Source organism: Pithys albifrons, chromosome 4 (genome assembly GCF_047495875.1).
Source record: "Pithys albifrons albifrons isolate INPA30051 chromosome 4, PitAlb_v1, whole genome shotgun sequence".
Taxonomy (NCBI): domain Eukaryota; kingdom Metazoa; phylum Chordata; class Aves; order Passeriformes; family Thamnophilidae; genus Pithys; species Pithys albifrons.
This window is the reverse complement of record NC_092461.1, coordinates 974,936-1,000,154: the sequence shown is the minus strand read 5'-3', so window position 1 is coordinate 1,000,154 and position 25,219 is coordinate 974,936. Positions and strand designations below refer to the sequence as shown.

General features: G+C 45.5%; 1 protein-coding gene across 2 annotated transcripts in view; it reads left to right on the top strand.

The window, feature by feature from the left end:
- The window catches only part of CDKAL1 (CDKAL1 threonylcarbamoyladenosine tRNA methylthiotransferase), a 278,423-nt gene that overhangs the window by 161,936 nt on the left and 91,268 nt on the right, over positions 1-25,219 (top strand). For both annotated transcript variants that reach the window (XM_071553173.1, XM_071553174.1), the window contains exon 10: positions 13,080-13,246. In XM_071553173.1, the coding sequence (XP_071409274.1) occupies positions 13,080-13,246 (167 nt within the window). The remainder of the gene's footprint in view (positions 1-13,079; positions 13,247-25,219) is intronic.

Genomic DNA, 25,219 nt, shown 5'->3' with positions numbered 1-25,219 from the left:
TTAATACTTTCAATCATAGAATGGATTGGGTTGGAAAAGACCTCCGAGATCAGCAAATCCAACCCTTGATCCAACCCCACTGTGAGAATCCACCATGTCTTGATCCAACCCCACTGTGATCACCAGCCCAGGGCACAGAGTGATCACAGTGGGGTTGGATCAAGGGTTGGACTTGCTGATCTCGGAGGTCTTTTCCAAACTGAGATCAGCAAATCCAACCCTTGATCCAACCCCACTGTGAGAATCCACCATGTCTTGATCCAACCCCACTGTGATCACCAGCCCAGGACACAGAGTGATCACAGTGGGGTTGGATCAAGGGTTGGACTTGCTGATCTCGGAGGTCTTTTCCAAACCAAGATCAGCAAATCCAACCCTTGATCCAACCCCACTGTGATCACCAGCCCAGGGCACAGAGTGATCACAGTGGGGTTGGATCAAGGGTTGGACTTGCTGATCTCGGAGGTCTTTTCCAAACCGAGATCAGCAAATCCAACCCTTGATCCAACCCCACTGTGAGAATCCACCATGTCTTGATCCAACCCCACTGTGAGAATCCACCATGTCTTGATCCAACCCCACTGTGAGAATCCACCATGTCTTGATCCAACCCTACTGTGAGAATCCACCATGTCTTGATCCAACCCCACTGTGAGAATCCACCATGTCTTGATCCAACCCTACTGTGAGAATCCACCATGTCTTGATCCAACCCCACTGTGAGAATCCACCATGTCTTGATCCAACCCCACTGTGAGAATCCACCATGTCTTGATCCAACCCCACTGTGATCACCAGCCCAGGACACAGAGTGATCACAGTGGGGTTGGATCAAGGGTTGGACTTGCTGATCTCGGAGGTCTTTTCCAAACCAAGATCAGCAAATCCAACCCTTGATCCAACCCCACTGTGAGAATCCACCATGTCTTGATCCAACCCTACTGTGATCACCAGCCCAGGGCACTCTGTGCCCTGGGCTGGTGATCACAGTGGGGTTGGATCAAGGGTTGGACTTGCTGATCTCGGAGGTCTTTTCCAACCCAACCCATTCTGTGATTCTCTGACTGGGAGGTTTGTCTGCAGAGCAGTGCTGGGGTTTGAAGAGGGTCAGCCCAGCCCTGCCTTGAGGCTGCAGCAGTGCTGGAACTGATGGGCCAGAAATAACTCCATATCAATCATACAGAGGTGGCCAAAAAGGAAGGGCTGAAGGAAAAACATCTCATGGAATAACTGCTCCAGACAAATGGGTCTTCTGGGAGGTCTCTTGGAGATGCTTTTCATTTCCAGTATCCAAACTGGTGACCTGAGAGTGCCATTTCTTGAAGGGATGCACTGGGGTGATGTTACAGAGTCCCTGTCCCTGATTAGACTCATGTGCATACCCCCATGTTGGAGCTAATTATGGCAGGAAGAAAACTTACCTGCTGACTTTTTAGGTATAGAAACAGAAATGAGCTGAAGGGCACTCTTTCAGAAAAGCACTTTATTTTCTCCTTCCCCAAATGCATTAATTATTTGAAATAAAAAGCGTATCTCCATTGGGTGACACAGCCATGAAGTGTTTTTGGTTCAAAAGAGCTAATTAAGTGCTCTTTGTAGCATGAGATGAATGTTATTTATTTACTGAGATCATTCAGGCATCAACAAATAATGTTAATATCAGAGAGCGTGACGTGACTCCTTTTAAAGAACCATTTTTAAAGGAATTAAATAAAGGAATTAAATATGACCAGACTCCAGGCACAGCTGCAGCACAGGCACACACAGTGTGGTTTGAAATAAGCCACCTCTTTGGGGGGAGTTTGGGGTTTTGGGGGGCAGGGAGGGGTCATTGTGGCAGTTCTTCAACTTCAGGTCACTATTATATTTCTCTAATGGGTTTCTGCTGAGTTCTTACCCTATAAATAAGTGTCTGGGGTAGCAATCCCCTCACTGGGACATGTCCAAGCCAAAACAGCAATGCACGAGTTTCTGTTATTTCTTTAAATCAGCACTTTGTTTAGACCTTCATACAGGCAGCCCTTTGGTGATATATAAGCCATCAAAACCCTTGCAGGTCTTCAGTCCCCTCTAAATTGGATTGTGTTCAAGTTGCTCCTGAATCTGAGCTGAAAAGCATCTTTGCCCCCACGTGGAGCCATCCAGGCCCTCACAGTGCACAGGTCTGGCTGCAAAAAGGAATCCAGTGATAGTGAGGTTGGTTGTTTTCTCCCACTGACTTAAGCAATGCTGATTTCCTGATTGTGACTTCTGTGAACTTAGGTGGAAATAACAGTGCTTTGATTTATGTTAGGGAATTGGAACATGCATGTTAAGTAATAACTGGATCAGAAACTGGTGAGCAGCCCTGAAGATCAGATGCTTAATAAGTAAATTACCTTTTTTCTGTGGAATAGAGAAGCAAGTATTGATAATTTGAGGTGATCTCCACAGAATGTCAGTGGAGTTCCTTTAGATGCAGGAATAGTTTCAACCATTCTTTCACTGTATTTATTCCTTGGATAGATGAGCTCAATCTTTACAAGTCATGTCAAATTACTGTTGTGTATCAAGGTTTCTTTGGAAACTTTGTGCTTTGTTTATGCAATTGCAGTGTCCTGAATTGCCAATGCACTTGTATTTGTTAGAATATCTATCAGGAAACACTTTTAGGACAAAAGCACGGATTGTTTTGTGTCTCTGTGCAGTTTAAAGGGGGTTAATAAATAACAAGATGCTCCTGTTTGTTGTTTTTTTACTGCCAGATGTTTAGTTGATCCTGTATCTTCCTGTTCTTTCCTTTAAAGTGGTTGGAACTGCAGAGAAGTCTCTGCTGGCAGTCTGGGCCTTGGCTAATTGTGCTGAGATGTCCCTGCTCAGGGCTGAGCACCTCCTGCTGCTGCTTTCCAGGGTACACATCAGGATGGGCTGCTGAGAGGCAGCCAAAGCCTCCAGCAAGCGCTGGCACGGTGGGCACGGAGGGGCCCCAGGTCTGGGCAGTCAGTCAGTGGGTCAGACACACTGGGGCATTCCTGAGCATCCCCTGAGCTGGGCCACGGGGTGCTCAGGCAGCAGCGTGAGGGGTGGCTTGGGATGCTGTGAGAGACCCCAACAAAGCAGGACTCTGAGCCACGTTGTATGGGATAAGTTAAAAGGAAAGTCCTCTGATATCAGGCTGAAGGCCTCCAGGAATCCCTGATGACTTGCACGTGCTCCCCAAGCTCTGCTTTCCAGGGCTCTTATATTATGATCCCTTCACTCATTACTTGACACATCTCTCGGTCCAGCCCCAGTCCTGCCCCTGGTCCCACCCCCAGGAACTGGGTCTGGGGGGTCGATGAGACCCTCTGTCCTCATCAGTCTCCTCTTCCTCTGGTTTCTGGAGTTCTTCCAGTGTTCTGAGTCCCAAGGTTGGTTGCTTATGTTTATGCCTCATTCTGCAGGCCTTCTGATACCCTCCAGCTCTTTACCTTGAAGAGAGTCTAAACAGCTAAAAGAATTTGAGCTCCCCATTCTGGGACAGGGGCAGCGATAGAAAGACATTAAACTTAAACTGGAAATATTAACTCACTAAAAATCTACTTTGCTACAGCTACAAGTACTTTTCAAATCTATAAAAATGAAAAATCAAAAACCCCTTTGGTGTCACTTTATAAAGGGAAAAATGGTTCTGAGGGAATGCTGTTCTTTCCCTTCCCCTGCATTATGTCTCTCTGGTGTGCCTGGCAGTGCTTCAGCAGCTGGGGCTTTGCCAAGCCCTGACACTCGTGCAGGACACGGGGCAGCTTGTCTGGCAGCACAGGGGGGGTGTTTTATGGTCCTGTTGGTGAGGAGGCAGACACTGCCCTGTGAATTATCCCTCTCTAAATCAGGAGCACTGTCACACTCTGAGCTCACAGGTTAAGTGGTTTCTCTGGGCTAAAGCAGAGTCCAGCTTTGTGAATTTTTGCTGCTCATCCAGAATTTCTGTCTTGGTGTATCACTCATCCAGAATTTCAGTCTTGGTGTATCACTCATCCAGAATTTCAGTCTTGGTGTATCACTCTGTTTCAGTGATGGGATTAAACTAAAAAGATACCAGGAGCTCTGCTGTGAAGGTGAGGAGGAACTGCAGCCTGCACACAAAGTGTGCTCATAACAAGGTTCCCTGTTCATACAGCCCAGAACAAGCTCAGAGATGTTTAAATATCTTTGGAAAGGTCAGTGCTGGAGGATATCATGGGGCTGGGAGACTGAATCCATTCAGAGCTCTGTCTGTAGTCATTTCAGAGTATTGACTAAAGTTTGGTATTAAATGTCTTTACTGGCCTTATTTACAAGGGAATTTCTTTTGTCCCATTCAAGCTGTTAATTTTGTGTATTTTGTGTGCTCTTTCTTAGAGGGGAAAAAGCCATTAATGTGCAGTGGGAAGAGTTATTAAATTCTTCCTCTCAATCTGGGAGAGCAGCACAACTTAGTCCTGCTGAAACTGCCACACAGAAATTGCTCACGCTGTGATTCCCTTATGTTAAATTTATAATTAAGGCCTGGAACAAATAAATTATTTTACTTTGAATTTTGCCTTACATCCAGCCTCCCTAATGTCACTGGGGAATGATTTTTTTTTGAGTCAAAAATCTTTGTATGATTCAGAACGATTGAAAAGAGGTGTGAGCTTTCTTGTTCTTTTGTGAGAGAAGCTTTTACAAACCATCGTTGAGGCTGAATTATTTCTCATTACTAGCACAGAGTGGCTCATTTAAATTGCATTTAAGGTCATCACCAGGGCAGGCTGAAGGGGAGGAAAGAGAGGAGATGTGCATTGTGGTTAAATGTGTTGGAACAGAGCTGCAAATAAACCAGAGACTGTCAGTCCCAGTGTTTGTTCTGTCATGCATAGAAACACACAGGGAGAATATGCAGAGACACTCTTGCTCCAGTGGCTTTTATTCAAGCATGTGGTGTGATGGATGGCTTGGAACCCTGGTGATAAAGGGCATTACCAACCTGAACGTGGCAAATCATGGCACTGTCCCATCCTGGTGGTTAGTCTGGGACAATTTCCCTGTTGTCACATACTGTTCTTTAGGTTTAAGTAGAGATAAACTGAAGTACTTGGACAAGTAACTGTGATTGCAAGTCCTTGTCAATCTGCACTTTATTTATGCAATGCTTGTGGTGTGTGTTTGAGGATCAGCTTTTCCTGGTGTGACAAACTCTGCCTTCTTGAACTTTGGGTCCCTGTGATGCTCAGAGGCTTCTCCAGCAGTACAAGCCCCCCTTTTCCCCCTCTGGAGCCTGTGCTGTCCCAGCCTGGGGGCTGCACCCAAATAAATGAGCAGGGACAGAGTCCTGCCTTCCCTTACAGTGGGACAGTGTCTGGGGAATCCTTTTCCAGCTGGTTACTCTTGTTCATCAAACTTACAGCAACTTACTGTTGTTGAGAATTCTGGTTTTCTGTTCAATTTCCTGGGATTTCAGTGGATTCAGGAGTTTCTGGGATGGAATGGTACATGCACACCATGGCCATGGAAGTCGGGATTCCTCAGGGATCCTGATTAGAGCTTTACTTCTTAAGGAACTGACTCCACACTGGAGACTGGAGGAGGGAGATTCAACTGGCAGCACTGGGACCTGGAAACTCAATTCCTGGTAAAAGCAAAACAGAAGTTGTTTTAAAAACTAGAAGCTCAACTTTGTCCATTCTTCTGTATTCCTACAAACTGATCTGGTTGATTTAAAGTAATAGTTCATAAGTAAGAGTAGCATCAACCCCCTTGCTGGAATAGTAACTCCAAACCTAAACAAATGAGGGAAAAGTTCACTGTAATCCCAAGTTGACTGGATATTTTTGTTCCACTGGAGAAAAGGAATGTGTTTCTTTTGAAAATTCTCTTTTAAGAGGTTTCAGTTTATTTTTGTGTGCCAATGTGTAGCTGATACTCTCTGGTGTTATTTAACACAGCCAGTGTTGCTCCTTTCTCTGATTTCTCTGTGTGTTCCTGTGTTTGCTCTCACTCTGAGGCCTCTTTTTTTCCCAGGGCTGAGCCTCAAACAGCATCTGAGCTATTAAATGTGTGTCCAGAGCTTTTCTGGGGCTTTCAGGAAGTGTTTCCACCCTGTGCATCCCTTTTGCTTTTACCCTTACATGTTTCACTGATTCTCTGTATTTAGAAATTACGACATCCTTTTAATTTAATTTGAGGCAAAAGGTTGAAACAGGTAATTGCTTTCTGTATTTTATCAGAGAGGGGAGATAGGAAATAGCAGGAAGAATCTTTCTGAAAATATGAACTCAAAAAGCCACTTTATTCCCATCTCTATTAACAAACTGTTCCCATTCTTAGGAAAAAAAGTAAAGGTATTTAACATGCTCCCAGTAGCAGTGCAATTGTTGTCATTGTTGTGTAGGGACAAAGAGATGTAATGTGGTACAACTTAAGAATTACTCTAAACCCTTTATTGGGTTATTTGGAAGTTGCAGCACATGACCCAGGGGCAGAGCCCATGTTGTTAAACAGAATTATTGGCAGTGGAGATGAGCTGTGTGAGGAATGGCAGTTCTGCCATTTCCACAGCACACCCTGCACTGGTGTTCTTGTTTCCAGCACTGTGGCATGTGCAGAGGTGAAAATGGGGTGTGTTGTACCTGCACTTTGGTTCTTCATGTTACAGTAGCCATTTTTATTTTTTAATTATGCCTCAGGTTGGATATTTGATTCCTTTGTAGTGCATTGTATTTTATTTCTTTATCCAGCTTAGTGATGTGCATTTGGCTTTTGTTTTACTAAAAAAGATCCCATCTATCACTGTCAGAAAATACAAACATACACAAAAAGTCCTCCCTTAACTTCTGGATCATGTTTCTTTCAGAAAAATGAGAAACATTTTTGAGCAGCATTTGAGTTTGATTTGTGATGACTCGAGAAAGTTGGGGTTGGAATTCATCTTCAGGGTGCTGAAAGGAAACAGTTCTTGAAGTTCCTCTAAAAATAATATGTTGGTGGAATTCTGAAGCCACTTATCAGTCAGATTTCCATGGCTTGGTTGCAGCCCTACTTGTAAGGGATTAGAACAGTTCAGAAAATTTTAAGACAAAGGTAAACTTGTATAACACTTGTAGACTTGTACCAAATGGTTAAAAAATTTATTTAATAAACAGGATTTCAATAATATTTTCTAAGGTTTTTTCCCCTACTGTCATTTCCTTGGTGAGTTTTCTTAATAGATGGAATGATAAACTTTTTCTGAGTGACCAGGCTCTTGTTTGAATTCTACTCTTTAAAAGATTCAGTAATTTCACTCTGAATATTCTTTTGTTAAAGATTTATGGGTAGAAGCTCATTTAACTGAGATGTAATTCATATTTCTGTGTTGACATAAAATAGGTTAATCAAAAGGTAAGTTATTGTTGAGAATGAGACCTTATTGGCATTAATCTGTACGAGAAAGGTGCATTAATATCCCTCAGACCCTTGAGTGGTGTCACTGACCTGGAGTGTCACCTCCAGCAGGTTTGAATTGCACTCTGCCCGTGATGTATTCTGGTGGTCTGTTAAAATAAATTTAGATTGAGGTGATTGCCCAGCAAAGGGCGTTGGGCTCTCTGGGGCAGTTCAGTGGATGTGATTAAACAGCTCAATGGGTTAGAGCTGGGCAGGTCTCTGTTCCCAGTGCAGGGCAGGCATTGCCCTTTTGGTCAGGCTGAGCCATTTAGAGCTGCAGAGGAAGTGCCATCCCTTTGAGAATATATTTTTAGTGTTACTGAACATTAAAAGAGGGGTTAGACAGAAACGAGGAGTTTCTAATGTGTAATGTGTATTTTCCTGACTGTTGTTTTTGTCACTCAAAGAGGAAGATGCACCCCCTTAGTTTGTCCCTCAGTGCCTGGCTGTGAGTTGCTGGTGGGCAGGAGCAGCACCAGCTGAGCCCTGGCAGGTGTTGGGTGAGGGTGTTTGGTGCCCTGGCACGAGGAGGGCACTTCACATCAGGGTTATCCCCTTTGGAATGCTGTTTTCCCCCCTGTAGTGCTGGTTTATGGAATTGGAGTCCCCAAACCCAGCCCCTGTTTCCCTCCCCACCTTGCCTTGCCCATCCTGGCTCTTCCCTGCTTTCTTTTTGCTTTCTTTTATTCTGATACATCCCTTTAACAGATCCTTGAGCTGTTTTCACACTTTGCACAAAGAACATTTGTCATTTATCAGCCTTTTCCTTAGAGTTCAGTCCATCAGTGTAAACTCCTGGTGATCTATAGGCAAGTTACAGGAAAACAAGCCTTTTTTATTACAATATTTCTCTATTCTGTATTGCCATTTTGAGGTTTACATTCTTACGTCTTGGCTCATAATTTAGGGTGCAGCAAAGCTGTCTGACACTTCTGTGCTTGCCCCTTATGACAGCACTTCCTTCTGAATTCTGGGAGGGTTTTTTGTGATTAGAACATGAAACATTCTGAAAGACATCCCCTAATCCTGGGATATGTAGCAGAACAGGGATTATTTATTCATTCTTGTTAGCTTTTCAGTCAAAGGGAGACATAATCTGTCTTCTTGCTTTGATTATACTTCCAAATGCCAACATTTTAATGTAATCCAAATTATTCAGCTAATTTTTAAAATGTCATCTCTAAATACCCAAAATGTGATTTCTATCTATTCTTGCTGTTCATCTATTTAAAAGAAAAATGTCAAAGCCCCTGAATGAAGTAGGACTGTAGGATTCAGCTCTTGAAAATGAAAGAACTTTGGGCAGTAGGATGCTCTGTGGAGGGTGAATTTCCATGTCAGCTCCTTCTAACACACCCTGTTCTAGCACTCGTAAGTTCTCTCTTTCTGTAGCAGGTTATGTGAAATACACTCAGATTCAGAGTGTTCTGTAGCTTGGCTACAAACGTTTTTAACAATTGGAGCTTGGGGTGCCACCTTACTTCCCAAGAATTAATCATTTGCATGAAAACATGCAGTTTCAATGACTCCAAGCTCATTAGTGCTCCAGAGCTGGGTGAAAAGGCTCCATTAATTAGCAGTGCCTGCTGTGCTGTGCCTGCAGCTCGTGGCCATTGCCTGGCACTTGTGCAGGGGGACCCTCTGCCTCTGCCCCTTCACCTGCAGCCCCACCACGGGCTCTGGGCTGGCTTTGCTGTGGCACTTGGAGTGAAGTGTTCCCAGGGAATTCCCAGACAAGGTTCCTTGTGAGCCTCATTTCCAATTCACACCTCAAGGCAGCTTTTTCATTTGTGTTTTGACAACAGGCATGGAAATAATAAATTTCAGTTGCTCAGCTTTTAAGCTCATGGAAATTTGGCTCCTTCTCTTTGCAGCAGCTCAGGGGTGTTGCTGGAAGGTGCTGGACTGACCCTCCTGCTCCAGGGTCCAATATTCTGTCTGTGTTGGTACCAGAGCACCAGGAGCATCCAACAGTTCAGCAAGTGAATTTCTGGGACCCAGAGAGCAAGAATTGCACATTCAGGGCCCTGCAGATCTCTGTGTGCAGAGCAATCCTGAGCTCAAGCCTGTGCTTTTGGAAATACCTTCCCTTTGTGTTTGTCTCTCTTTGCAGATCCTTCCCCTGTGCTCACCCAGGACTTTTTGCTTTATTTTCTTGATACTTGTAACACTGCCTGTCACTGAACTTGCTCCTTGAATAATGTTCTTGGTTCAGCAAAGAACTAATTAACATCAGGCAGTTATGCCCCTGCTCATTAATACACATGATACTTTTATTGTATTAACTCAGTAGAGGTTGGTGTCCAATGTTTTAACATTTTCAGGTGTTTTTGTAGATTTAAATAAATTCATTTTTCAGATGGAGTAAATTTCCTTTCACTTCAGAGGCTGTTTGGTGCCACTGAAAAGAGTGTTTACAACAGTGGTTGGAAGGTAAAGCAAAATAAAAATGTTAGAAGTTTTTTATTAAAGAAATCATTTCAAGTGGTCTCTGAAACAAAAATACACATATCTCATAGCAGTGATAACTCTGGGGTTTATCTTCTTTATGACAAGGATTGTTTGCCCCACAAAAATGAAGTGAAAATCCATGTCACATAATCTGCAATGAGTGTTCTTTATAGTGGGACACTGGAGAAGAAAATAGAAGAAAGAATTTGCTTGGAACCTGTTCCTTTTGCAACACTTTTCATTCTCAGTCATCCCCAATTGCAGCTGAGCAGAGATCAGAAGCCAAATATTGAGGTTTCTCTTTTGTGCTGGGTGGTGATGGCAGAGTGAGATGAACCACGAGCTGTGACCAAAGGCAGCCTTGTAATTACTTGGCTATAATGCTAATTGGCCTTAATACTGTAACAAATGCTCTGAGTTTGCTCATCTGAACTCTGCCATTTGGATCAATTTTCTTGTTTACAAAATCAGCCTTCCTGTGTTAGCACCAGAATCCCCCAGGAGCAGAGTGGTGAGAGGCTCACTGTGAAGGAAAGGAGGAAAATTCTGCCCAGGGCTGCACTTTGGGGGCACCAGAGTGAAGTGAAAGGAGGAAATGTTGATTCCTTTATTACTGTTTGAGAGGTCTGTTGTTTTTATCCTCTTACCTGGTGTAAGTTTAGACTCCTAAACTGGGGATGGAAAGGACTGGAATAAACAGCCTAAAACCAGGAGGTGCAGAACTTGCAGCACACACAGTGAAGTATGAAGTGGATTTCCCCAACTTGTACATACTGATCCCTCACAGCAGCTTTCAGTATCTGAAGATCCTTCCTGTCAGCCTGAAACTGGACCTGACCCTTCTCCTAAAATACAAAATCCAGGTGTCCTTGTCCCTGCCCATGGCCAGGCTCCATCCTTGGCTCTCTCAGCGTGGATTATTCCCATGGCTTGTTGTTGAGCACCCTGATGGGGAGCAGATGAGCTGCTATTCCTGCTGTCTCTGCTTTCCTGGTACAGCTGCTTCCCCTCCTTGTGATTTAATTGGGAGTTTCAGCCCACCGGGGGGCTAATGGGCCCCACCTATGCGGCTTGCAGAGCTCTCTGTTGTTTTCCACCCCAGTGGTATTTCCATTCCTAGCCAGGGATTTATTGTTTTCCCCTCATGTTCATCTGGTAACTGTGAGACAGAATTCCATTAGCCCTTTTTCTGTGAAAAACAAACCAGCCAACCCCAAACCTGTGCAACAACTTAGGTTGAAAGCTTGCAAATGAGAATTACTCTTTTACAGCAGAAACTCAGCAAATAAGTAAGTTTTACAGTGTTCCAATGGCTACTGGAGACTCATATTTAAAAACCCAACCAAGTGGAACAGCACCTTAGCAATCATTTAGATCCCTTACATTTCTCTTACTTTGAACTTAGAAAATTCACTTCTTTTTTTGCAGATTTCAGGAAGATGTAGGGCAGGAAGCAAACCCTAGTGTAGGTTGCAGGTGAGATGAATTCCAGAAGCATCAGTAGGTGCAGTGGAACCCTCTGTGTGATTCCACCCTGCTGGTGAGATGAATTCCAAAGGCATCAGTAGGTGCAGTGGAACCCTCTGTGTGATTCCACCCTGCTGGTGAGATGAATTCCAGAAGCATCAGTAGGTGCAGTGGAACTCTCTGTGTGATTCCACCCTGCTGGTGAGATGAATTCCAAAGGCATCAGTAGGTGCAGTGGAACCCTCTGTGTGATTCCACCCTGCTGGTGAGATGAATTCCAAAGGCATCAGTAGGTGCAGTGGAACCCCCTGTGTGATTCCACCCTGCTGGTGGACTCTGCATGGGCAGCTCAGTTGGAGTTTGGATTCAAAGCTGTGGCTGCCACTGGACAAGCAAAGAGAAGTTGGTGCTTCAGGAATACTTTACACCAGACTTCTTACAAGATCAGAATTGTGCATCTCTTACTGACTTGTTCTTTAGGCACAACTCTCAAGAAGTGATGAGTTTCGTGGTTAACCTTGAATTCTGAAGTGTTTTTCATTCTAAATAATAAAGGCCCTTGGAAACCTTTCTGTACCAACAGTTTAACTGTGATGCTCAGCATAACTTGCCTTTATTGTGACACTGAGTTTCAGTAGCAGTCTTGAGTTTACACTTGTAAAACATCTGGTTTTCTGGGTTTATTGCTTTTCGTGTGACTAAAGTCTGTGCACATGTTTGTATTTTCCTCATCTTAAGTATATATTTATAGCATAAACATTTACCTTTTATGAGGCATTCTCTGCTGGCCCAAGCGGTGCTTTGGTGAATTCTGCACCTTGTGGTGTTTGGATGTTTCCTTTGACCAGTTCATCATTGGTTCTGGACATGGAACTCTTCCCTCAGTCAATGGTGTCTTCTCCCCCTGGGAATCCCAGCTGTCTCCCTCACAGCCAGCCTGTTTGGGGGCTTATTTAAAGGGGAGAGGGGCTGCACTGCAGGAGGGTGGAAGGTGGGCAGGCTGACAGGAGTGGCTGTGTGAAACCTCATTGCTTTCAGCTATCATTGAAGGGTGGTGCTGTCCTTCCCCTCTCTGAGCAGGAGGGTGTTACTACCAAATATCAGTGGTCAAGCTTGCTATTTACAATGTAAATCAAACACACCACTTCCTAAGACTCTGATTGATGGAAAATAAGGTGTTAAGTGCCAGGAAACAGCTTTTCCTGTGCTGTCACTGCCATGCAGTGGGCACGAACCTTGGCAGTGCAGCCTTCATATTGCACTGCTAACTGTGTCATTTAAAGAATACAAGTTTGAATCCTGATTCCAGGAGGAACGTTAATCACAGTGCTCTGGAGCTGGGTTTGCTTCCTGGGAGCTTACCAGTTAATCAGCTAACTACTGGTAATAACCATTAATGCCAACTCTGCTTGGGTGATGTTGCTTGTGGTGTTTAATGAATTGGGCTCAAAGAACAGATCAGAGCACTAAACTTGACTGACTTGCTGCACAGAATTAGCCATTGGCTGGGGATGTTAATGACTCCAGGCAGTGATAATTTACTGCATTGTTGTAGCACCCTTGTGCTCATAAAATGAACTTAATAACCCACTGCCACCCCTGGGATAAGCCTTCTCCTTCCCTCCCTCTGCTATTGCACACCCAGTCTGGCTGCACAATAGCCCTGTGAAATACTGCATTAAAAGGGTGAGCAGCTGTAGGATAAAATAAACAGCTCCAACCCAGCTTTGTTAATTATCTGCTGCTTTTGTTCACAGAGGGGGTGTGTGAGATCTGGCTGACCAGCGAGGACACGGGGGCCTATGGCAGAGACATTGGCACAGACCTGCCCACGCTGCTCTGGAGGCTGGTGGAGGTGATTCCTGAGGGAGCCATGCTGAGGCTGGGCATGACAAACCCACCCTATATTTTAGAGCATCTGGAGGTAAGGAAGGAAAGGGGATTATTTATATGCTGGTTTAGCCATTCATTGGGTGTCAGTGGGACCTGGTGGGGCGTGAGTTTCATTGGAAGCAGGAGCTTGGAAAAGTGATAAACCTCATGTAAATTTATGGAATTAGACTAATAGTGTTAAGCCATTTGCCTGACACATCAGGTTGTTGAGATAATAAGGTACTCAGATGATTTTGTAATTATAATATTAGTGAGATCTCTGACCTGCAGGACTCCACTGTAGGGATGTTGGTTTGTGTGTGTCTCGTGTTTCCAGTAACTAAGGAAGTGTCATCAGCAGGTGAGGGACTCTGGGATTGAATCTGTATTCCTGCCACAAGAAATATTTCCAGGAACACCATAGGCTGGTCTTGCTCAGTGATGTATTCATTGTCCTAGTTCAGATATTGCTTGCAGAGATCCCATGGTAAGAAATGGAAATCTAAGTGTGTGTCTGTGTTTAAATAACATGAAACAAAGTAGGTCAGTAAGATTAGAAGCAACAAGATGTACAACAGCATGAATTTGAAAGAGGATCCTTTGCATGTGGAGAAGAGTGAGAGTTTCTTCCCCAAGTTGGGTTTGTTTTGTTGGGTTGTGTCACCAGCTGAATTTATTCCAATTCCTGGGAACTGTCCATGGAATGGCCCTGATGTTCAAGGGAAGGAGAAAGCAGGAGAGGATGGAGTTTAGATGAATCTTGCAGCCTGTGCATCAGCCATACCCTTATGAAGAGCTGCTGTCCTGCAGCTTTCCCAGGGAAAAGCATTAATAGTGGCACTTGTGTGTCCTTAAGGGGTGTCAGGGACAGATTTGCTCAGCAGAGACCTGCAGCTTCCCTGCTCTGGGAGGTGTGGACTGGAGGAGCAGCATCCTGATGGGAATATGCAGGTTTTCACTTCACCAGGAAAGAACACAAAGTGCAGAATATTGCACGAAACTGCCTGGGTTATTTTATTCTTTGGTTCAGCATACACTGCACTAGGGCAGTGTGGACAGCACAGAGTGGGAGCCTGCAGGAAGTGTGTGGTTGTATTTCTGAGAGGTTTGCACTGTGTCTCACACTCTGTCTCAAGTCCTTTCCTTTCCCTTTCCCCTCTTCCTTCCCCTTTCCCCTCTTCCTTCCCCTTTCCCCTCTTCCTTCCCCTTTCCCCTCTTCCTTCCCCTTTCCCCTCTTCCTTCCCCTTTCCCCTCTTCCTTCCCCTTTCCCCTCTTCCTTCCCCTTTCCCCTCTTCCTTCCCCTTTCCCCTCTTCCTTCCCCTTTCCCCTCTTCCTTCCCCTTTCCCCTCTTCCTTCCCCTTTCCCCTCTTCCTTCCCCTTTCCCCTCTTCCTTCCCCTTTCCCCTCTTCCTTCCCCTTTCCCCTCTTCCTTCCCCTTTCCCCTCTTCCTTCCCCTTTCCCCTCTTCCTTCCCCTTTCCCCTCTTCCTTCCCCTTTCCCCTCTTCCTTCCCCTTTCCCCTCTTCCTTCCCCTTTCCCCTCTTCCTTCCCCTTTCCCCTCTTCCTTCCCCTTTCCCCTCTTCCTTCCCCTTTCCCCTCTTCCTTCCCCTTTCCCCTCTTCCTTCCCCTTTCCCCTCTTCCTTCCCCTTTCCCCTCTTCCTTCCCCTTTCCCCTCTTCCTTCCCCTTTCCCCTCTTCCTTCCCCTTTCCCCTCTTCCTTCCCCTTTCCCCTCTTCCTTCCCCTTTCCCCTCTTCCTTCCCCTTTCCCCTCTTCCTTCCCCTTTCCCCTCTTCCTTCCCCTTTCCCCTCTTCCTTCCCCTTTCCCCTCTTCCTTCCCCTTTCCCTTCCCCACCTCTTGTACAAAAGCAGACCAAGCTTTTAATTAGCATCTTTGCTTTCATTTTTATCTCTAAATCACATTATTACAAGTTGTGGCACCGACTGTTGCTTTGGTCTCTGCTGGCCATCAGGAGTCATTCAGAATCTTTAAAGAACAAAAATCAGTTGCTGTGGATAAAAATCTGCTGTGCCCAGGAAAGGGCACTGTGGGAGCCTTAAATTGATGCAATCTGAGCAGAGTGGGCAGGATATTGCTGTGCTCAGTCAGTGCCCAGCACAGGAGGTGTGAGCATGTTCCTGAGTCTGTGCATTTATGACCTCGTGTTTTCCTGTTCTGTGTTGTAGGTGGGATTTGACCTGACTCTTTTAGGAAAAGTACTCCCATCTTTTTTAAATAGATCTTCAGGCGTCCTGCAAAGTGACAGGAATTCATGAAAGCCTTTTGAAAATGTGTGTTTTGAGTGTTGCAGAACATGTTTTGTGTGTGCACCAGCCTTGTTGTGTAACAACATCTGCTGTGGCTCATCATCTTCAGTGTTCCCAACAACTCCCAGTTTATATGATTTATTTTTTTAAGGATTCTTTAATCACATTTCTGTGTTTCATGTGTGACCAAGAATTGCTGAGCTTGAAATTTGGTGACATAATTTTGATGATTTGACAAACTAACTTTGCAAAAAGTTTTTTACCTTCTGCATTTTTGTCTTATCTCTTCTTCCCAGCTCCCCAGGGTTGTGTTTGAAGGATCCCTGGGGAATGTTGACAGTCTCCTGTATACATTTTCACCAAGCAAAATAAACTTTTTATGGGGAATGTGCTTTTAACTTTCCAGTTGAGGAAAGAGTAAAACTATCATTTGTTTAAAAAAAACCAAATTAAAGGAGGAGTTGATTAACCTTCATGTCAGTTGATGAAGATAAATCCCAGATGTAGATGTGTTACCTCCTCAGAAAGGTCTGAAGTTGTGATGTTCATTGCAAACATCTTTCATTAATTGTTTTAAAAGGTGTTGCATTGTAATAATTAGTTTTTTTAGAAATCATCTTGATAATTAGGATGTTGTTTGGCTTTCTGTGAAAAAAATTTTACATGGGAAAATGTCCTCATCTTTTGTCACGTTTTACTCCCAGTGAAAAGGACAAAGTCCTTCCAGTCATGTCTCTGTTAACAATCAGAAATTTTCAGCAATACAACTGCCCAAATGCAGCTGCTTTTTTTTACTGATCTGTGGTGTAGAACAGCAGGAGTCATGGAAAAGTAGGAATTCATTTGCAGATCTGGGCAGAGCTTCCCTGGAGACTCAGCCTAAAGCAATTATTTGGATTCTTTTACATTTCCCCCATATTTATTGGAGCTCACTTGCAGGTGAAAGGTCTGGCCAGTTTTGTGTCTGTCTTACTCTTGTAACCTCTGAAGTTTATGTCAATGTATTTGTTTCCTTCAACAGCCAGAGGAACTCAGTTACAGCTCAGCTGTGAGTTAAATGTTTGAAAAATCCAAGTTTCCCCAGATGCCATGTGTGGTTTTTCAGTACTGACCTGCAGTAATTTATGGATTTCTGTGGCATTACAAATGTTTGGCTACTTAAGTGTGAGAGTTTTAAACACTCTCTGAAATGGTTTTCCTTCCAGTTGCTGTGCATGTTGATCTCTGATCTGTGCCAGCTCACTGGGTTGGTGTTCTTGGTGTTCAGAGGTTTGTTTTGCTCTTGGCTGGAGTTCTGCACCTTTCAGTTTTCAGGATGGGAGGAGGTTGGAAATGGACAGGAGAGGGATGTGCAGGTTGGTGTGGGGAGTCTGGGTGGTGCAGCTGCAGCAAAGCACCCCCTGGGCAGCCCTGGCAATGCCAACGCCCTCAGTGCATGGGGAGAACCTTCCACCTGTGCAGAATGGGATTGAACAGAGGACTGAAAGCTTTCAAATGTCTCACTTTTTGCACAGTTGAAGTCTGAGCTGCACAGCCCGTTCCAGCAGGGTGTGGATCACCTGCAGCAGGGAGGGGTCCCCAGGGCTGAGTTTCCCTCCCTTTGAAACACACCCAGCTTGGATTGTTTGTGTTGCTCTGGGAGGTTTTTTAGGATGTAGCTGGACATGAGGCACCTCAGTCACATATTAATTAGTCTTGGTTGTTCTCTGGATTGTATCCACTGACTAAAAAAAGATGACTTTAATGCTCCCTGTGTTTTCTGTATGGAGGTGGAATAGCTTTCTGCTTCATTAAAAGATACTTAGTCCACTTTTTGAGAAACTGCTTGTAGACTAAAATTCATTTGCAAGTTCCAAAAAGTGATTACAGGCACTTAATTTTCTGTGAGTATTTGGGGCTCTGTCCAAATCTGGAGGGAACAGAGATCCCCCAGAAGGGCAGGGACTGGCATCTCAGTTCAGCCCCTTCCCCTGCAGGTTGGACTGTACCTGTGCTGGCAGAGCTACCTGGGGTGGCACTGTGACCCTGGGATGGCACTGGGATGGCACTGCAGCCCTGGGATGAGGGATGGAGCAGTTTGGACAGTACCTGGGATAGCACTGCAGCCCTGGGATGGCAGTTCAGCCCTGGGATGGCACTGGGATGGCAGGGCAGCCCTGGGATGGCACTGCAGCCCTGGGATGGCACTGGGATGGGGCACTGCAGCCCTGGATGGCACTGGGATGGCAGGGCAGTGTGCTGGGATGGCACTGCAGCCCTGGGATGGCACTGGGATGGCACTGCAGCCCTGGATGGCACTGGGATGCCAGGGCAGTGTGCTGGGATGGCACTGCAGCCCTGGGATGGCACTGCAGCCCTGGGATGGCACTGGGATGGCACTGCAGCCCTGGATGGCACTGGGATGGCAGGGCAGTGTGCTGGGATGGCACTGCAGCTCTGGGATGGCACTGCAGCCCTGGATGGCACTGGGATGGCACTGGGATGGCAGGGCAGTGTGCTGGGATGGCACTGCAGCCCTGGGATGGCACTGGGATGGCAGGGCAGTGTGCTGGGGTGGCACTGCAGCCCTGGGATGGCACTGGGATGGCAGGGCAGTGTGCTGGGGTGGCACTGCAGCCCTGGGATGGCACTGGGATGGCAGGGCAGTGTGCTGGGATGGCAGTGCAGCCCTGGATGGCACTGGGATGGCAGGGCAGTGTGCTGGGATGGCACTGCAGCCCTGGGATGAGGGATGGAGTGGTTTGGACAGTACCTGGGATGGCAGTGCAGCCCTGGGGGTGAGGGATGGAGCTCCCAGGCTGTGCCAGGGAGCCAGTTCACACCTGCCATCCCCTAAAGCTTCACTGCACGTGGGAGATGAGGAGTGTCTTTGTCACCTGCCAAACGAGTGTGTCTCAAAGCATCCTCAGTGCCATCTGTGGGTTCCTCTGCCTGTTCATTCAGGGGGTGTGAGTGGAGCAGCAGCCCCTGCCATGGCTGGAAATGCAGGAGGGGTGCCAAGTGTGCCATGACTTGCAGTGCCATTGCCTTGCCCTTTGGCTTTGTTTTCCATGTCAGTGTTCCTGTTCCTTCCCCTCAGTGAAGCTGATACCCTGCAGAGAACTCCCTCACTCTGAAATGTAGTGCAGTGAAATAAGTAATTCTCTTTTTCTCTATTCTGCTTTTCCCCTCTGAGTGCACCAAACATTTCTGGGCATTGTGCAAGGCAAGGTAGGACCAACCTGGAGTGTGAGCTGATTGGAACTGCCCTTAAAAAGGGAGTAGTATGCACACATTGCTCAGTGGTAAATAAAAGGACAGCATTATTTCAAGAATTAAGAGGCCTTCAGGGCTTGTATTTGCTTTGTTTCCAGTATTACTTTTTGTCACTTTCATGGGCTGCTGCTTTTGAAAGTGCCAATTAAAATCTGTCGATTTGACCAGAAAAATGAAAACTGCAGCATAGATTTAAATAAATGAATAGTTAAGCCCCTGACTTGTTCTCACTGTGAGTTTTGTAGTGTTTTGTACTCAGTGGACCGTGCAGCTTCCCCTTGCTGTAATTACAAAGTTGTCTCTGTGCACACTGTTTGTTTTGCTGAAATATAATTGAAAGGGATCTCAGATAGTAAAGGGAGGAAGATGAGGCAGGTGAGGCTTCTAAGGAAAGAAATAATAAATTGGGGGCCAGAGGTGGGGGATGAAGGGATGGTTCTGTTTCCTTTGGTATTATGTGAAATGCTTATTGGTCCTGGCTAAGCTGTGTGTGCATCTTTGCTTACTCTGTGTATTGTTTTTCATTTTTTAGTACTAAAATAGTCTGTCTCTCCCCTGTCCTTGCTCTCAAAGTGCTCCTTGTCTTTGGGGTTTTCATGTTTGGCACATTCCTTGCAGTTCCTCCATCAGACTTGGTGTCAGGGGAACACGAGCTCACCCCAGAGTGAGTGGATTCTTTGATATCCTGGGGTTGGGAAGTGGATGAATCCGTGCTGTGCTTTGGGATGGTTTTTGTCACACAACTTCCTCTGATCTGGGGTTTTGAGATCTCAGACTCAGCAGATCTTGGTGTCTGTAAATGCTTCGTGACATGTTCAGTGCCAGCTGGTGGAATAGGATTTGCCTTAATAAATGTCAAAATAAGAACCCATTTTGCTCTTCCTCGAGGTTTTATGTTGTATTTGTGAATCTTGAGCACTCTCAGAAACCTTAACAATGTTATTATATTGGGAAATTTGATGAAAATAAAGGTTCCCTTCCAGGCACTGGGGAAGGAAGATTTGTGTTGCTGGGAATGAAGCTCCTGTGCTTTTTAACTAGAAAACATGCTTTGAGATACAAAGAACTGATTTTATTAATGCAAAATTCAGCTTTCCACCCAGACAGGATGTTTTATGCATGCATGTGGTGCTCTGCTGGATTTAATAATCTGTGAATAAAAAGTGGTGCTACAAAAAGGGGTTAACATGAACTAGCACACTGCTCGACCAGTTACAGCTGTGATATTAACTGGACCTTAATTATGATTTGCTCAATGTCTCTCTTGCTCCTTAGATAACAACAATGGGGAGTATTTAAATGCAGAGGATCCACACTCGGTCTCTGCTGAGTGTCAGGTTGTCTGTCAGTTCTAATCCTGTCTCAGCCCAGCAGCCCCTGGAGCTGCAGCTCACCCCTTTGGTGAACTGCTGGCAGCAAATTAAAATCCCCATTAATTGGGCAATATGCTCACAGGGTGGGTGATGCTTGTGTGGACTCTGCATTTGTGCTAAATAAAGGGGGAAGTTTCCAGTTGCCACGTGCTTCAAGGTGGAAGGAGGTGTCCAATACATAACCTGCCTAACAAACTGTGCCATCTTTCAATGTTGGTGCCTTCCCTGTCAAACAAAAAGGATTTCACTTTCCGAGTTATTTATATTGTAATACCTAAAGTTCTCCCAACTGCTGTTCCCAAAGCTTCTGTTTCCTTTGGATGCTTAACCCCTTTGTTTCCTGTGATAGATGGGCTGTCACATTTGTGTGCTTTGCAGCATCATCTGCATAATCTGCAGGGAGGCTCCTTGCTCCATTGGCTTTGGCACTTGCTGAAAAGAGGTTCATCTTTTTGGAGGTGATTATTCTTTAAAACTGAAGAATGGTGTATTCTAGAAACTTTAAAAGAACTGCACACCAATACTGGGCTTGGGTACCACTGTTAATTGAGGAAAAGACATAAAAGCTCTTCTGCCCACTCTTTGAATTCAGTGGGTTTAGTTGTGTTAAATGTGAAGGGCTACTAAAGGATGTAAATTCTGTGATATCAATCTGCTCATTATGGTTTGGAATATTTTTATTCTGTTTTACTACGAAATTTAGGTCAGCTCACAAAAGACAGTGATAGCACTTGCCTAAAGGTTTGAGTTCTGATTAAAACCTCCCACTCTCTCCCTTCCACTGGAACCTGCTAAAGCAGAGGCTGTTTGGGTGTTGTTCTTGCTTGTTTGGAATGAGGGAGACAATGGAGAGGCTCCCTGGCACCTGGCTGGGCACAGCTGAGCTCTGGAGGGCTGTGCCTTTCATTCTGTGACTCCTCCTGAGCAGAAACCAACAATTCTTCTCCATCCTCTGGGATTCTCCTTGTTGAGGTGGGGAACAGATTCCCAGCATGGCTGAAACCAGCAATCCCCTGATCCCCCAGCTCTCTGCAGGCAGAAGGGCAGTGACAGCCCCACTCACCTGCTGTGTGTCTCTCCATGCTGCAATTCATTTCCAAGGTTTTATTAGCATAAAGTATGATTGAGACAGAGAGTTATTTAAAGTAGCAAGTGTGCTATTGCAATAAATCACCTTTGTAGGGACCTCCCCAGTATGTGTTTCTAACACATACTGCAAAGAGGAGCATTAATTTCCTTCTGGAAAAAGAAAATATTTCATTTGAGGAGTGCTTAATGCTGAGAAATTAGAGAGCACCACAGAGAAAATGAAAAAGTGCATTTCCTTGCAGATTAGAATTAATCATTTCCCCAGGAATTAGTATTAACTGGTTGTTTGGCTGGATTTATCATCAGACCATCACTGTAGCCATGAGTTAAATGTACATTTTACCTTGAAGTGAATTGATTTATGGAAACTGGACAAGCAGCATGTGAAGCTGCACAGAGTGTATTTAGGATTGCAGGGTGTGGTGATGGCCCAGGCTCACTGAGACAGAGATGAGCAATGGAACCAGTGTCAGTGCTGGGGCTTTGCAGTTTATCCAATTTAATACTGGAAGTGTGTTGTGGTGGGGATACCAACTTGCTTATTGTGAGCAGTTCTGGTCACCCAGGTGTGAGCTGTGCTGGGAGTTACCGTTTTTATCAGATAAATGCAACAAAGGGCTCTCTGCAAGGAGTCTCTGCTATTCTTGCCTATACCATGTGCAGTCCTGGAGAGAAACATGTGCCAGACTAGGAGAGTTCCTACATTTTTGTGTTTAAAAATCAGGTAGTTGGTGCTGTGTGTTCTCTTGTTTGTGCACTGATTCATAGGAAGAGATGCAACAAACCTCAGCTGAGGCTTTGGACTGTGAAATACAGGTATTAGATTGACTGTCACTTTCTGTGCAAGAACTCCAGTTAGCCTGTCCTCACTTTTAATGAAGGCAGACGTGCCAATCTTTTGAAGGCATATTGCAAGTTTTTGGCTGGCTTGGTTTATTTTTAAGAGGTGAAGCTGAATATGCAGCTGTGAGGGAGGAAGAGATTGCTCTGCTGAGTGGTTGGTTGTTTGCAGGGCTGGAAGCAGCAGCAGCAGCAGCAGCACCAGAGGTCCCACCCTGAGGAGAAGGGCTGGGGACAGCTCAGGCTCAGCATGTGGCTCTCAGGGCAGTCCTATCAGCAAATCCCAGCTCTGGTTTCAATCCCCTTCAGGGTGCCCTGAGCTCATCCCACTTTTCTCTTTGGTAATATAGAAGGCATTTTTCCCATGTGACAACACAGGTTTTTGCCCTCCATCTGGCAAACCCAAGATTTGATTTTGAGCTTCAAATTACATTGGTTGGGACTGTGTGGGCTTCTGACTGCTGCAGGGTGACTTGTCCTTATGCTGGTGCCAGGATGGAGACCTGAGCAGGGCATGGCATGTTCCATGGGGCAGGGGCTGCCACTGAGCTTGCCCTCCATGCAGCTTCGTTGCATCAGCCCTGGTGAGGGAGGGGCAGTGCCCTCCAGCTGGTGCCCTGGGCAGGTTTGGGCTTAAATCCCACACCTGGTTGGGTTTCACAGCCCTGTTATCACAGGGAGAGTTCCCTGCTCAGAGGTTTGAGTTTATCCACCCCACACCTTGTTGGGGTTTCACAGCCCTGTTACCACAGGGAGAGTTCCCTGCTCAAAGGTCTGGGCTTAAATCCCACACCTGGTTGGGTTTCACAGCCCTGTTAGCACAGGGGAGAGTTCCCTGCTCAGGGGTTTGTGCTTTCCCCCTGTGCTAACAGGGCTGTGAAACCCCAACAAGGTGTGGGATGGGAGAGTTCCCTGCTCAGAGGTTTGGGTTTACCCATCCCACACCTTGTTGGGGTTATCACAGTGGGAGAGTTCCCTGCTCAGGGGTTTGGGCTCACATCCCACAGCTGGTTGGGTTTTCCCAGCCCTGTTAGCACAGGGAGAGTTCCCTGCTCAGAGGTTTGTGCTTACCCATCCCACACCTGGTTGGGGTTATCACAGTGGGAGAGTTCCCTGCTCAGGGGTTTGGGTTTACATCCCACACCTGGTTGGGGTTTCACAGGGGGAGAGTTCCCTGCTTCAGGGGTTTGGGTTTAAATCCCACACCTTGCTGGGGTTTCTCAGTCCTGTTACCACAGGGGAGAGTTTCCTGCTCAGAGGTTTAGGCTTTCCCCCTGTGATAACAGGGCTGTGAAACCCCAACAAGGTGTGAAATGGGAGAGTTCCCTGCTCAGAGGTTTGGGTTTACCCATCCCACACCTTGGTGGGTTTTCACAGCCCTGTTACTCACAGGTGGAGAGTTCCCTGCTCAGAGGTTTGGGGTTACATCCCACATCTTCTGGGTTTCTCAGCCCTGTTATCACAGGGGCAGAGTTCCTGCTCATTCATTTTAGCAAAGCTGTGCTGGGCTCTGCAGACCCCACCGGGCTGTGTCACCTTTCCTGTGCCAGCATCACGAGGTCCCACCTGTTCCCTGCATTCCCAACATGGCCCACAGCCCCTGGGCCAGCAGAGCTCTGCTGACAGAGGAGAGAATCCTGCTGCTGGGAAGTTATTCACATCATGGTGCCTCAAACACCAGGCAGAATCCAAACACTGGAGCTTTGCCTGCTTTAGGCTGGGGGGAGAATCCCTCCTGAGCAGCTGGCTGGGACTGACACAAAGACACACAGATACTGATGTTTAATGTCTGTGCTTCTCTGTGGTGGGGTCATTGCAAACAGGAGATGTGATTTTTCTGGGTAAGTGGTTAAATTGGTGGATTGGAATTGCCAGGATAAAATATAGGAACTAGATTGAAATCTTTCTGGTAATGTGCCCTGTGTTCTGATGTACTCCAGCTGTTACAGACTGGGGAAAAATCCTTCCTTATGTGATCAGTATCCTGAAGGATGTTTCACTTACATTGTTCAATTCCAAGTGTAGATGACTCCTGGTTTTTGTAGAGTCAGGTTTAAACAAATTGTGCTGCTCTTTGACCTTTTCATTCCTACACTAAATGCCATTTTTGTGAACTGTGTCCCTTCATTCATAGACGTGTTATCAGATTCCAGGGAATGAGGAGAAAAGGCAACCAGCCATTTCTGCCATGATGAAAGACAGAAGTTTTCTTTCATAGTCATGTAATTTCAAAAAGTTGTTCATTTATTGTTTCCAGACAGAAATAAAATTCTATATTGCATTTTTTCTTCTGAAATATGTAATTATATCTAGTAATGCAAAGCTCTGTGTAGAAAAATAAATCCATCTTTTTTATAGAACCCCCCAGGAAGGAGATATAAAGCTTAGAATGTTGAGATACTGTGAAGTACAATCATGCATTAGGCCATGATGTCCTTCAAATATTCCTTGGGGTTATTAACTCATGGGTTTATTAAGTGATGAAATCTGGTGTTCTCTGTGCAGTCTGTGGGGTGGGAAAACCTGCCAGCATTGACTCCACAGGAGTGCCCAGTGCATAGAACTGTAATTTAATAAACCTGCCTGGTGAAGAACTTCAGTGTCATTTTAGGTGTAGGGAGGGTAAAAGGTAAAGCTGGAACAAACTTACCTTAAAGCTTCAGGTTAGAATGTGGTATTTAAATCTGCCAGGTCTGAAAGATGGATTTAGGGAGAATTCTGATGTGTTCATGCAAAGCTTTTGTTTAGTGCATCATTCTTTTCCCTCTGAATGGCTCACTCTGAGTTTCTGTTGAATGACAGTGAGAGTGAGTCATGAGGTATTTCTGCCTTGTGTTTGGGCTGTGTTAATAATTGGTGTTCTGCTGAACTCACAGAGTTAATTGTTGAATCCTCAGGTACCTGCTGGGGCACCAGTTCATCAGTGGGACCTTTAATTCAAAGCACATGCAGGATATTTTAGCTGTAACTTCAGGGACAGAAAGTCAGCAGAGAAAGGTCACAGGGGAGCTGTTTGCCACCAACTCATCTCTAGAAGGAGCTTTGAGTGGCCAGAACATCCCTGAAACCTTCCAGTGCTGTGGGGGGATGAGGTGTCTGTGCAGCCACCACCATGTGCTGCATCTCTTTCCAGAACATTCCTGCATTACATCCTCTGTCTCTTTGAGCTGTCACTCTGCCTTTGAGCTGCCCCTGATTAATTCTATT